Here is a 12,638-nt window from a genome sequence, read left to right as displayed (position 1 = left end):
GAGCGGTGCGTCCATCACACCCACACATCTGTAACTGTGCTTCGGTTCTGAGCGCCTTCACGGGCTCACAGCACAAAACCTCAGTCTTAGTCACACTTACAGCGATAAACTTTAAATTCTCTTTCATTTCCAGCTGACTGGAAACCTATGATTAGTCGATTCTGAGCAATTCTTCCAGGAAAACGCAAACATGCACGTGCTGTTTCATTGTGTTGTTTACTCATAGATGATGTTCTTCTACTTTTTCCCCCCACAGGTGCAACTGCAATCCCATTGGCTCCACCAACGGCCAGTGTGACATCGTTACGGGACAGTGCGAGTGTCAGCCGGGCGTCACCGGCCTTCGGTGCGAGCGCTGCGAGACCAACTTCTTCGGCTTCAGCGTGTCTGGATGCAAACGTGAGGAAACTCGATAATGTCACAGTTTGCAGGACGCCGCTCCGCAGCAGCTGTTGGCTGCCTGAAGCGAGTCTCATTCTCTCAGCTTGAATTACTGAGTTTTAGTATTAGGATGGTCGTCTGTGCCTGATGCTGAGATCTGAGATCTATGCTGGACGATTGCAGCGAGTCCATCGCTGTGACGTTTTAGCGTTACGTGAACAGAACAGGACCCAGAATAGATCCTGGTGGATCTCCTCCGGTTGAAGTCGGAGGTCAGCAGGCACCGGCTCAGGTCTGTTAGAACCAGAAACATGAAGCCATGATCAGTTTTTTAGGGCTTTGCATCAACTGCGTGCACGAGGTGCACCGTGCACCAGGAAGTGTTTAAATCTCGTTTCTGCACCTGCAGAGATCCAACCTGCCAACACGCTGTTTTTGATATCATATTGTACGGGTCCAGAATAGGTCCTCTGAGAACTTCCTTAACCCTGATACCTGTTTAAGGTAAACACAACAGTTTGTAATGTCACAGCGCGCCGTCTGTTAGTGTAGAGTAAACTGGGACTGAAAGGCAGGATCCCAGTTTGCATTTCTGCACACAGACGCTGCAGCACCTGTTTCAGTGAAGACTCAGACCTTCTCTGCTCTAACAAACTGTAAAGTTCAACTTTATTCAGCCTGCAGTTTGCGGGTCTGAGCCACGTCGTCTTCCATCACATCAGGCAGGCAGAGTTCGAGTGTGTGTGTTAGACAAAACCGAGTCCTGTAACTTTAAGAATCCTTTGATGTGGAGCGTTCAGGGTGACGAGCTGTGCCGTGTGTATGAGAGCTGTTATTAATGGACCAACGTCCTCGTCTTTGTTCCTGCAGCCTGCGATTGCGACCCCGAGGGCTCCGTGTCGGGTCAGTGTAAGGAGGACGGTCGCTGCGAGTGTCGGCCCGGCTTCGTCGGAGCTCGGTGCGACATGTGTGAGGAGAATTACTTCTACAACCGCTCGGTGCCGGGCTGCCAGCAGTGTCCTTCCTGCTACAGTCTGGTCAGAGACAAGGTGAGCCCGACTCCGAGGCAACGCCTTCGCTCTCCTCGCACAGAGGAGCTAACGTTTCTGTCTGCGCGTCCAGGTGAACCAGCAGAGGCAGAAGCTTCACGAACTGCAGACGCTGATCGATAACCTCGGCTCGGGTCAGGACACCGTCAGCGATCAGGCCTTCGAGGATCGTCTGAAGGAGGCAGAGAGGGCCATCATGGACCTGCTGGAGGAGGCCAAGGCCAGCAAAGGTGAGACCTGAACTGAGATCTGACGTTTACAGTTTATTTCCTGTTGCTGAGCAGAAAGCCAGACTGAATGTCTGTGACCTTTCACCCCGCAGAAGCGGACCAAGGCCTGCTGGACCGCCTAAACGGCATCAACAACACTCTGACCACTCAGTGGAACCGTCTGAAGAGCATCCGAAACACAGTGGACGACACCGGCACTCAGGCCGACCTCGCCCGGGGCCGAGTACGCGACGCCGAGAACCTGATCGACCGCGCCCGCCAGGAGCTGGACAAAGCCAAGGACGCCATCAGCAAAGTGGTGAGTGAGGGTGCTGTTTCCATGGCGGCTAACCGAGCTCTAAGGCATTTTGTTTTTTTTGTTTTTTATAAAACACGACTGATGTCATCGACAGGACATCAAACCGCCCGGCGGCACCGGAGCACCCAGCAACCTGACGCTGCTGGCCGAGGAGGCGCGGAAGCTCGCCGACAAGTAAGACCCCAGCGACACGTGTCATCAACACGCGCTGACGGCCTGACCTTAACCTGAATACTCGTCAAAGACACAAACCATTTGGACTTTTCTCCCTGCAGACACAAGATGGACGCTGACCAGATTGAGAGGATCGCCAAAGACGCCAACGATACGTCCAACAAAGCATACAACCTGCTGCTGAAGACTCTGGAGAAAGAGGGGAAAACGAGCGAGGAGATCGAGGAGCTCAACAGGAAGTACGTCCCACCGCCTGACAAAACCTCACTTTAATTAGTTTTTCCCTGCCGTCATGGTTACAGGTGGTTTTTGTCTTTTTGTTTTTGATTTGTGAGTTTTTTGTTGCTTTGTGTGAGAAGCACAGAGTGGATATTAAGAAATCCTCATCGGTTTGGCCCTGTGGAGGTTTTTTGAGTGGCTGTTTCGTCTCCCCTTCATTTGTTTTTCATCCTTCGCGGTTGCTCTGCTTCGGTTTTGTCCACGTTGTGGTTTTTGTGTTTTTTGAATCTTCGGTCACATCTATTCAGTTATTCCATCCCTTCAGTGGTTTTGAGTCTCTGTATTTTTTTCTTGTTCTTGTGGTTAATTTGCTTTATTTCGACTCATTCTTGGGACCTTTTTAGTGATTATACGCGGCTCTGTGGTTATTTTGCATCTCTTTGTGGTCATATTGTGTCTCCTGGTCATTATAGCTGTGAGGATGTTTTTTTTCATTTTTAACTATTTTTATAGTAACTTTCTGAACCCCTTGGTGGTTTCTTTGCATCCCATTTTGTTGGCCGGTTTGTCTCCCCCCAGGGCTCTGGAGTGCCACCAACTTGGTCAAATTTTTCAATGGTGCAACTAAAAAAATCTTAGGTCGCACCGCATCGACCAACTGTTTGAGTAAAAAAAAAAAGAAAAAGTCTCTGCAACTCTGAAAGTCTCCGTGTGGTCAACAACAGACGCACGTTATGCCCATATCGCTGTCTAAACCAGCGGTCTCCAACCTTTTTTGCGCCACGGACCGGTTTATGCCCGACAATATTTTCACGGACCGGCCTTTAAGGTGTCGCGGATAAATACAACAAAATAAAACTAGTACCAGTACCGAAAAAAAGAAGATTTATTCATAACACACGTGAAAAGACCCAGGAAAACCGAGTTAACGATAAAACGATAACAAAATAACGCTAAAAACCCTGAAAACCATACATTTCACACCTGAGCCTCAACTCTCACGGCCCGGTACCGGTCCGGGGGTTGGGGGTCGCTGGTCTAAACCAATCAGAGATAGTCAGGGGCAGGACCTCTCTGATTGGCCGTGGTCCAGTTGAAAGTGCAGGCAGAGAGAGAGGTGAGTAGCTTGAATAAAGTGATATCGATTCATTTAATCCTGAATCGACTTTTAAATATAACTGTGTTTTGCCAGAAACGCCAGAATCTCAGGTTAAAGCTCTCAAAACTATTTCAACAACAACCAAACAGCAAATGAGAGCAGGCACACGGACTCCACACAAAGACGGAAACACAGAGCGATCCCGAAGCATCAGAATCAGCTTTCTCTTTCCCGGCTTTCTGCCCCGACGGCCCGTACGCGGACACGCCGTCGGGGCTGAAAGCCGACAGCTCGCTGACTCTGATGCGTCGGGTCCGCGCTGTGTTTACGTCTTTTTTGCGCTGATTCTGAGCTGCAGGTTTCATGTCTCGCCAGCCAAAATTCACTGAACCAGCAGCAAAAGAAGATCCAAACTACGCTTTACATTTGATAAACATCGTCATGAATTCCCTCTGAGTTTCGCTGTTTTGCTTCCACCACGATAAAACTCACACACTGTGTGTGTGCGTGTGTGTGTGTGTGTACTCCAAGAACAGTTTCTCATCTCAAATCTCTGTTTTCTGTATTATTAATTCTCTTATTACCCATCAGTCTTAAGGTTATCTGCTATAAAAAGCACCCAGGCCAGGAAAATCTCCTTCATGTTTTTCTGAGTTTTATCCTCAGTTACTTTGACACAAAGGCCTCTGCTGTGATGCTCACACCTCTGATGAAGTCTCACAGTATCAGTACTGCTAAATGATCATAATATATAATATTTCTGACTGTCTGAGGCTAAATTTAATTGAACCTCTTGAATCAGAATCGAATGGATTATAGAAATCAGTGATGATGCCCAGCCCTAGTGAGCAGCCTAGATGAAAAGAACGATTGATAAGTTTTTTGTTAAGTTAAGCCCTGATACGTCTGAAATTCATAGCCAGCTCTGACACGGAGCCATCAACCTCTGAACGCTGAAAAAGCAGCAGTGTATCCAGAAACACATTATATGCTGCGATAAATGCCCAAGTGTCCCCTCTCCCCGCGGCCTTCCAGCAGCAAGCAGGTCGTCAGTGGAGCCGATGTGATGATTAAGTTTAATATTGTCTGCAGTATTGCCAAAGAGAGCCAACGCACTTTAAGCACAAGCACTTTTTCAGTAACTTATCTTCCTTGAAAAACTGAGCTCCAAATAAAGAACTTGGTGTTGACAAGATTGTTAGGTAATCATTTACAAATCAATATTGTCTGTATGGACAACAATTTTCCACCCAAAAAAGTGCACATGTAAAACTGCAGTGTTCAGCAATGCGGTTGAAAAATTTGGGTGCGTCTAACTTTTCTGCTTGTGCGCCACCAGTGCAACCGTGGCGACCCGTTAGTCTAGAGCTCCGCCCCTTCAGTCATTTTCCTTTTGTCGTTACTTTGCTTCTTCAAGTCATTTTTCATCCCTTTTTAGCACTTGGGGCTTAATAATACCATAATAATGCTAATCGCTGAAATTAATACTGAAGCTTTTTGGGATTCTTTTAATGTTATTTGATGCTCTGCAGCTCGTCCAAACGGGCTCCCGTGCATCCAGCAAGCTGCTCCTTCAGATCGTTTTGGAAAGGACAGAAACGTACAGCTCGTTCTTTTGTCTCACAGCTGGCTTCAGATCCTGAGTGATTTTTGTTGTCAGACATTTCCTTTAAAGTCGTTGAGCAGACTTCCTGATCGTCTGTGTTTTGTGTCCTGTCCAGGTACAACGAGGCGAAGGACCTGGCCAAGAACCTGGAGAAACAGGCCACCAAGGTTCAGACCGAGGCCGAGGAGGCCGGAAACAAAGCTTTGAAGCTCTTCGCTAACCTGACCAGCCTCCCGCAGATCGACACCAAGGCCCTGGAGGTGAGAGATGGACGCTGCAGTTTAATGTGAAACAGCAGAGGAAAAGTGTCGCAACTCACGTTTCTGTTTTCAGGAGGATGCCAATAAGATCAAGAAGGAGGCGGCGGACGTCGACAAGCTGATCGATAAGACGGAGAAGGAGTACAACGACCTCCGAGAAGACCTGAAGCCCAAAGAGCAGGAAGTGCGCAAACTGCTGGATAAAGGCAAAAGTGAACAGCAGGTGAGTTCAGGGCCTATGAGGGCCTCTGGGAGCTTCTCAGGAAAAAAAAACCGCAACACACAAAACTGTTTCTTCTTCCTGTGCAACAGACGGCCGATCAGCTGCTCGCTCGAGCCGACGCCGCCAAAGCTCTGGCCGAGGAAGCGGCGAAGAAGGGCCAGGCGACGTTCAAGGAGGCTCAGGACATCCTGGACAACCTCAGAGGTACCCGAGTGTCCGCCGTTCACCGGTTTCTGTCCGTGCTGCGTTATTGGTCCGTTCAAAACAAGATAATTAATTAAAAAAACCTGTAAAACTGTCCATCGAGGCTTTGAGTTGACTTTAACATCAAAAAAACCTCTTGAAGGTGCTAATAGTTTGTAATGCGTCCCCTTTTCCATTTTCCTGAAATGCACCATTTCTGCTTCAGGCTCCGGGTGAGATGATAAAAATCTGCATAGAGATTTAAAATAAAGCAGTTTTCGTCACGTAACTCGGATTCTCGTCCACCTGTGTTTTTTTTTTTCTCTCCAACTTCCTGCAGATTTTGATAAGAGGGTCAACGACAACAAGACCGCCGCAGAGGAAGCCTTGAAGAAGATCCCCATCATCAACGCCACTATCATGGCCGCCAACGAGAAGACCAGGCAGGCGGAGGAGGCGCTGGGCAACGCTGCCGGCGATGCTCGAGAGGCAAAGAGCAAGGCGGAGGAAGCCGAGACGATAGCCAGTAATGTGCAGAAGGTAAAGCGGCGGCTCGTCATTGGCCTGTGTCAGCTCGCCGGTTTCTCTCCTCTCACTGTGATTAAACTCGTGTCCTCGCAGGGCTCCGCCAAGACCAAAGAGGAGGCGGAAAAAGCCTTCCAGGACACCACCAATCTCGACAACGAGGTCAACGACTTGATGGCGCAGCTGACCGACGCCGAGAAGGAGCTCGAGGAGAAGAAGGCCCAGGCCGACCAGGACATGATGATGGCGGGGATGGTACGACTCGCTCGTCACTGAACTCTCAGACTCTTTCTCCGGACATTATAAAAAGTTTAACATCCGTGTTCCTGTCCTCAGGCTTCAAACAGTGCAAAGGACGCCGAGGATAACGCCCGCAAAGCGAAGAGTACAGTGAAGACGGTCCTGAAGGTCATCACGGACCTGATGAACCAGCTCGGTAAGAACACCAGTCGAGCTGCAGAACCTGAACTTCTGACAATGACTCGTTTCTTCGGGAGAAACCATAACGCTGCCTTTTTAATTAAAGAACTGAACGATTGACGGGGAAACTAACTGTGGTTTTGTTTCGTGTGCAGGAAACATCGATAAGATCGACCTGAGCAAACTGAATGAGATCGACGAGTCGCTGAAGAAGGCCAAGGGCGAGATGGACAAAAGCGACCTGGAGAACAAGCTTAAGGAGCTGAACAACGTGGCGCAGACTCAGGAGGCGATGATCGACGACTACGACCGGCAGATCCGCGAGATCCGCGCCGACATCGCCAACCTCAACGACATCAAGAACACATTACCCGAAGGCTGCTTTAACACGCAGTCCCTGGAGAATCCTTAACCCTAACCCCACCCTTCTCTTCCTCTAGCCCCGCCCCTTGCCCCACACTCACATCTAACACTCCGGCGAGCACGCCGCCTTTTACCAAAAACACTTTTTGTTTCAGATTTTTTTTTCTTTGACGAGACAGAAGCCGACGTGTGAAACCATGATCATGTTTTCAGCCGCCGAGAAGCAGCTGATTTTTTTTCCCCCGAGATGCAGGGGCGTGGTTACGCTCGAACGAACTAAACGACGTCGAGAAGCCGTGCGGAGGAACCAGAACCACAAACCCGACGTGACTGCAGCCGTCTGCTCCACAGCAGGAAGTTCGAGCGACGCAGGAAGCTCTGCCCGCATTTCTGTTTTCTGTGTCCCACCAGCCATTTCCCATCATGCCCAGGGGCGCTTTCGCAGCGTCCGCTCACTGAACGCCACTGCCAGCAAACACAGTGAAGGAACCCTCGTTTTTCCTCTGAAGCTACGTGCCGATGCAAACAGCAGGAAACCTCCTCATCCTGCACCTCCTCCTCCGACAGTATTTTCTCCTCCAAACAGGTTAAAGATACAAACTCGGCCGCTCCGCGACGAACCGCAGAAATCCAAAAACATTTCAAAACTAAACTCGTTTCTAGACGACGCATCGCGATGATATCAAGATTTCTCGTCAAGCTTGCAAAAAAATTAAAAATGTAAAACTTGGAATATTGAGCCTGAAGATGTAAACCCGGGAGATTCTCTCGAGTTACGAAGTTAAAATTAAAGCGCCGTCATGACTGTGAGAGATGTGGGATTCAGGATGTTGTTAACAAGATAAAATGCTGAGTGAGCGTTTTTACCCAGAATGGCTCTAAAACGCTGATTTCTTTCTTGCAATGAGATGAAATCTCGATGTTATTTCGATGTTCTTGACGATTTCCTGTCGCAAGACGATCTGGGAGAGCGACGCGAGCATTGCTGCTCCTCGGTGTCGATAAGCTGTTGCAGGTGTTTGGCAGGAAGTCTTTTCAGTTTTGTGTTTTCGGGGCTTTTCCTGCTTCGTCTTTGGCGCGCTCTCCACGCTTCAACGCTCCCGTCTGGACTCTCACGCGTTAACGCTTCGCTCCAGGCTCGATCCAACACTATGCAACTTTGTACATTTTGCGTAGCGAGAGTTTTATCTGATACACTGGTGCTAATAATAATTATTTCAAATGTTCTATTTTTGTGTGAATGTTTTTTTTATTATTCTGACACAGAGTGAGGAACTTTTGTCGTGTGTAAATATCTGATGATTCAGGACGGGCTGATTTTCTCCACCCTGCAAACAGCCTCCATCACAATCAATCAACGGGAACCTCCAGCATAAATATCTATAAATATCTATAAATATGAATATCTCATCACATGTGCCTAGTTATTATTATTATTATTATTATGCTTGCTTGTATACAAGGCTCCGTGTTGCTGCCTCATAGCGACACCATTACGTTTGTGTTTTTTTGATTCTCGTGTTTGTTTTCACCCTCTCACCAATCAGGTTGTTTTTTGAGTGGGCGTGGCCTGCCTCACCAGTCATTTCACTGAATGGAGTTAACAAGTCACATGTGGCTAAAGTAGCTTTTAATTAGTGTTTTTGTGCCTTAATATTGAAGTTCCTGCGAGGGCGTCCATGCTTTCATTTTGTCCTCGTGTCGGTACTGAAGCAGGTTTTTTCTTTTTGTTTTTTAAAAATCAGGTCCCAAACAGAATGAAAAAACAAATCCAATATCCAATGCCACTAGACTATTGTGCTTTTATTTTGAAACCCCCTCCCCTGACCAGTGCTGGGGAGGCTTTTGTCTGTTTTTATTTCCCTCCTCCATCCATTCGGCCGCTCTGCAGGTGGTGCAGCTCACGTGATGTATAAACAGTATTTTAAGTTATAATGAACCGCTTATTCGTTTTGCGCCGCCCCCCACGTCGCCTCAGACGGCGATGTGCGAGCTGCGCGGCGTGCAGGGCCGCACGTCTGCAGCCCTGTGAGGACCTGAACCACCCGAGTGTTTGTTCTTGTTTGTGCCCACGTGCCTGTAAATCCAAACGTAACATTTGAATAATAAATAAATAAATTCCTACAGTTTGTCCGCGTGTGCTCCTGTTTTCTCAGCAGACTGTAACACAAAGACGGACGTAAACGCCACAGAGCCTTAGCGTTAGTGTTACAACGGTTGCCATGCTGGTTTCCTGGAGACATGCGACGGAGACACATTTGGAAGATCGGGTCCCAACACCACAAAGACGGTCCAGAGGTCGGGTTAGCTTAAGTGAAGCCCAGCAGACAGCTAGCGGCTCCACCCACCTCTGTCACCATCCACCTGCTGGTCAAAGAGGCCACGCCTCTAATAATGCAAACCTTAAGCCTTAATAAGCCCCCGTACAGGTGTTAACTGTAAACATTTTAACATGGAGCCTCCAGTGGACGTTAGAGGAACTGCAGGGTTAGCTTTTACTTTTGTTTTTATAAGACTGAAAATTGGAAAATTCTGGAAAACTCCGGCAAGTAAAGAGGGAATAACTACATGCATGTTTCCATCCGTGAGCTTTTCCTCCTAAACAGAGTGTTTGAGTCCCTGCGCACACCGAATGTTTGACGTGTTTTCTGTTGCCAACTCTCGTCATCCTCTGGATACTGTAGCTCCAGTGAAAACTAAGGTCTCTAATCAGAAGTACCTGACTCCGTGGTATAATTCTCAAACACGTACCCTAAAGCAGATGACTCGTAATCTGGAGAGGAAATGGCGTGTCACAAATTTAGAGGATCATCATTTAGCCTGGAGAAATAGTTTGCTGCTTTATAAGAAAGCCCTCCACAAAGCCAGAACATCTTACTATTCATCACTGATTGAAGAAAATAAGAACAACCCCAGGTTTCTCTTCAGCTCTGTAGCCAGGCTGACAAACAGTCAGAGCTCTGTTGAGCCAACCATCCCTTTAACGTTAACTAGTAATGACTTCATGAACTTCTTCACAAATAAAATTCTTATCATTAGAGAAAAAATTACCAGTAATCATCCCACAGATGTAATATTATCTACAGCTACTCTTAGTACCATTGATGTTAAGTTAGACTCTTTTTCTCCAATTGATCTTTCTGAGTTAACTTCAATAATTACTTCCTCCAAACCATCAACGTGTCTTTTAGACCCCATTCCTACAAAACTGCTCAAAGAAGTCCTGCCATTGATTAATTCTTCGATCTTAAATATGATCAACCTGTCTCTAATAATCAGCTATGTACCACAGGCCTTCAAGCTGGCTGTGGTTAAACCTTTACTCAAAAAGCATCTCTAGACCCAGCAGTCTTAGCTAATTATAGGCCAATCTCCAACCTTCCTTTCATATCAAAAATCCTTGAAAGAGTAGTTGTCAAACAGCTAACAGATCATCTGCAGAGGAATGGTTTATTTGAAGAGTTTCAGTCAGGTTTCAGAGCTCATCACAGCACAGAAACAGCTTTAGTGAAGGTTACAAATGATCTTCTTATGGCCTCTGACAGTGGACTCATCTCTGTGCTTGTCCTGCTAGACCTCAGTGCAGCGTTCGATACTGTCGACCATAATATCCTATTAGAGCGATTAGAACATGCTGTAGGTATTACAGGTACTGCACTGCAGTGGTTTGTATCATATCTATCTAATAGACTCCAATTTGTGCATGTAAATGGAGAGTCCTCTTCACACACTGAGGTTAATTATGGAGTTCCACAGGGTTCAGTGCTAGGACCAATTCTGTTTACATTATACATGCTTCCCTTAGGCAGCATCATTAGAAGACATAGCATACATTTTCACTGCTATGCAGATGACACCCAGCTCTATCTGTCCATGAAGCCAGATAACACACACCAATTAGTTAAACTGCAGGAATGTCTTAAAGACATAAAGACCTGGATGGCCGCTAACTTTCTGCTTCTTAATTCAGATCAAACTGAGGTTATTGTACTCGGCCCTGAAAATCTTAGAAATATGGTATCTAACCAGATTCTTACTCTGGATGGCATTACCTTGGCCTCCAGTAACGCTGTGAGGAACCTTGGAGTCATTTTTGACCAGGACATGTCCTTCAACGCACATATTAAACAAATATGTAAGACTGCTTTCTTCCATTTGCGCAACATCTCTAAAATTAGAAATATCCTGTCTCAGCGTGACGCTGAAAAACTAGTTCATGCATTTATTACTTCCAGGCTGGACGACTGTAATTCATTATTATCAGGAAGTCCTAAAAACTCACTGAAAAGCCTTCAGCTAATCCAAAATGCTGCAGCAAGAGTACTGACAGGGACTAGAAGGAGAGAGCATATTTCTCCTGTTTTGGCTTCCCTTCATTGGCTTCCTGTTAAATCCAGAATTCAAAATCCTGCTCCTCACATACGAGGTCTTAAATAATCAGGCCCCATCTTATCTTAATGACCTTGTAGTACCATATCACCCTATTAGAGCACTTCGCTCTCGCTCTGCAGGCCTACTTGTTGTTCCTAGAGTATTTAAAAGTAGAATGGGAGGCAGAGCCTTCAGTTTTCAGGCCCCTCTTCTGTGGAACCAGCTTCCAGTTTGGATTCAGGAGACAGACACTATCTCTACTTTTAAGATTAGGCTTAAAACTTTCCTTTTTGCTAAAGCATATAGTTAGGGCTGGACCAGGTGACCCTGAATCCTCCCTTAGTTATGCTGCAATAGACGTAGGCTGCCGGGGGATTCCCATGATGCATTGAGTTTTTCCTTTCCAGTCACCTTTCTCACTCACTATGTATTAATAGACCTCTCTGCATTGAATCATATCTGTTATTAACCTCTGTCTCTCTTCCACAGCATGTCTTTTATCCTGTCTTCCTTCTCTCACCCCAACCGGTCGCAGCAGATGGCCGCCCCTCCCTGAGCCTGGTTCTGCCGGAGGTTTCTTCCTGTTAAAAGGGAGTTTTTCCTTCCCACTGTCGCCAAAGTGCTTGCTCATAGGGGGTCATATGATTGTTGGGTTTTTCTCTGTATCTATGAAGCGCCTTGAGGCGACTTTTGTTGTGATTTGGCGCTATATAAATAAAATTGAATTGAATTGAATTGAATTGAATTGAATTGAATTGAATCCAGACCAACCACACAAATGTTAACCGCCGACGTCCTGAGGTCATGAAACCAAACACGGAGGGCCGAGCAGGTGAACTCATCAAGCGACTCCTGAAAACATCTGGCCTGCTGCTGTGTGAAAGCTCCTGTATCAACTTTATTTAAACCTTTTTTGTGCATCAAAAGATTCCTGAATATAAAATATACAAAGTGATGTCTTATTTGTTGAAAAGGTCAGAGGTCACTGCATTCATTTTTTTATATTTCACACAAAATCCCAACATTTAAATAAAACAAAATATTAATATCAGTTCTGATCAGACTGACACCATATTTACTCTGGTTCCCTTTAAACACAAATCAAAGCAAATCACATGAAAATAAAGTTTTACTGGGTCTCAAACTTCTGCATCACCTTTAATAAAAAACTAAAATGAGAGGAAACGGACACGTGACCTGTGTGTCTGTGCTGTTTTTGAATCTTGTCTTTTGAAAA

The 12,638-nt window shown here is 46.4% G+C and overlaps 1 protein-coding gene across 1 annotated transcript in view; it reads left to right on the top strand.

Moving 5' to 3' along the window:
• lamc1 (laminin, gamma 1) overlaps positions 1-9,159 on the top strand; it is a 48,746-nt gene extending 39,587 nt beyond the window's left edge. The window contains exons 15-28 of the mRNA XM_084912136.1: positions 1-5; positions 257-399; positions 1,252-1,430; positions 1,504-1,660; positions 1,753-1,958; positions 2,053-2,132; positions 2,234-2,371; positions 5,172-5,316; positions 5,390-5,539; positions 5,629-5,743; positions 6,063-6,262; positions 6,344-6,502; positions 6,584-6,683; positions 6,823-9,159. The exon at positions 1-5 is cut by the window's left edge and continues 149 nt beyond it. Coding sequence (XP_084768262.1) covers positions 1-5; positions 257-399; positions 1,252-1,430; positions 1,504-1,660; positions 1,753-1,958; positions 2,053-2,132; positions 2,234-2,371; positions 5,172-5,316; positions 5,390-5,539; positions 5,629-5,743; positions 6,063-6,262; positions 6,344-6,502; positions 6,584-6,683; positions 6,823-7,079 — 2,034 coding nt within the window. The 3' untranslated portion in view covers positions 7,080-9,159. The remainder of the gene's footprint in view (positions 6-256; positions 400-1,251; positions 1,431-1,503; positions 1,661-1,752; positions 1,959-2,052; positions 2,133-2,233; positions 2,372-5,171; positions 5,317-5,389; positions 5,540-5,628; positions 5,744-6,062; positions 6,263-6,343; positions 6,503-6,583; positions 6,684-6,822) is intronic.
• Positions 9,160-12,638: the final 3,479 nt, after the last annotated feature.

The sequence above is a fragment of the Perissodus microlepis genome, chromosome 18 (genome assembly GCF_051167445.1).
Source record: "Perissodus microlepis isolate ML-2025 ecotype Zambia chromosome 18, ASM5116744v1, whole genome shotgun sequence".
Classification (NCBI taxonomy): domain Eukaryota; kingdom Metazoa; phylum Chordata; class Actinopteri; order Cichliformes; family Cichlidae; genus Perissodus; species Perissodus microlepis.
Note: the sequence above shows the minus strand (reverse complement) of the source record. Positions and strands in the feature narration are given on the sequence as shown.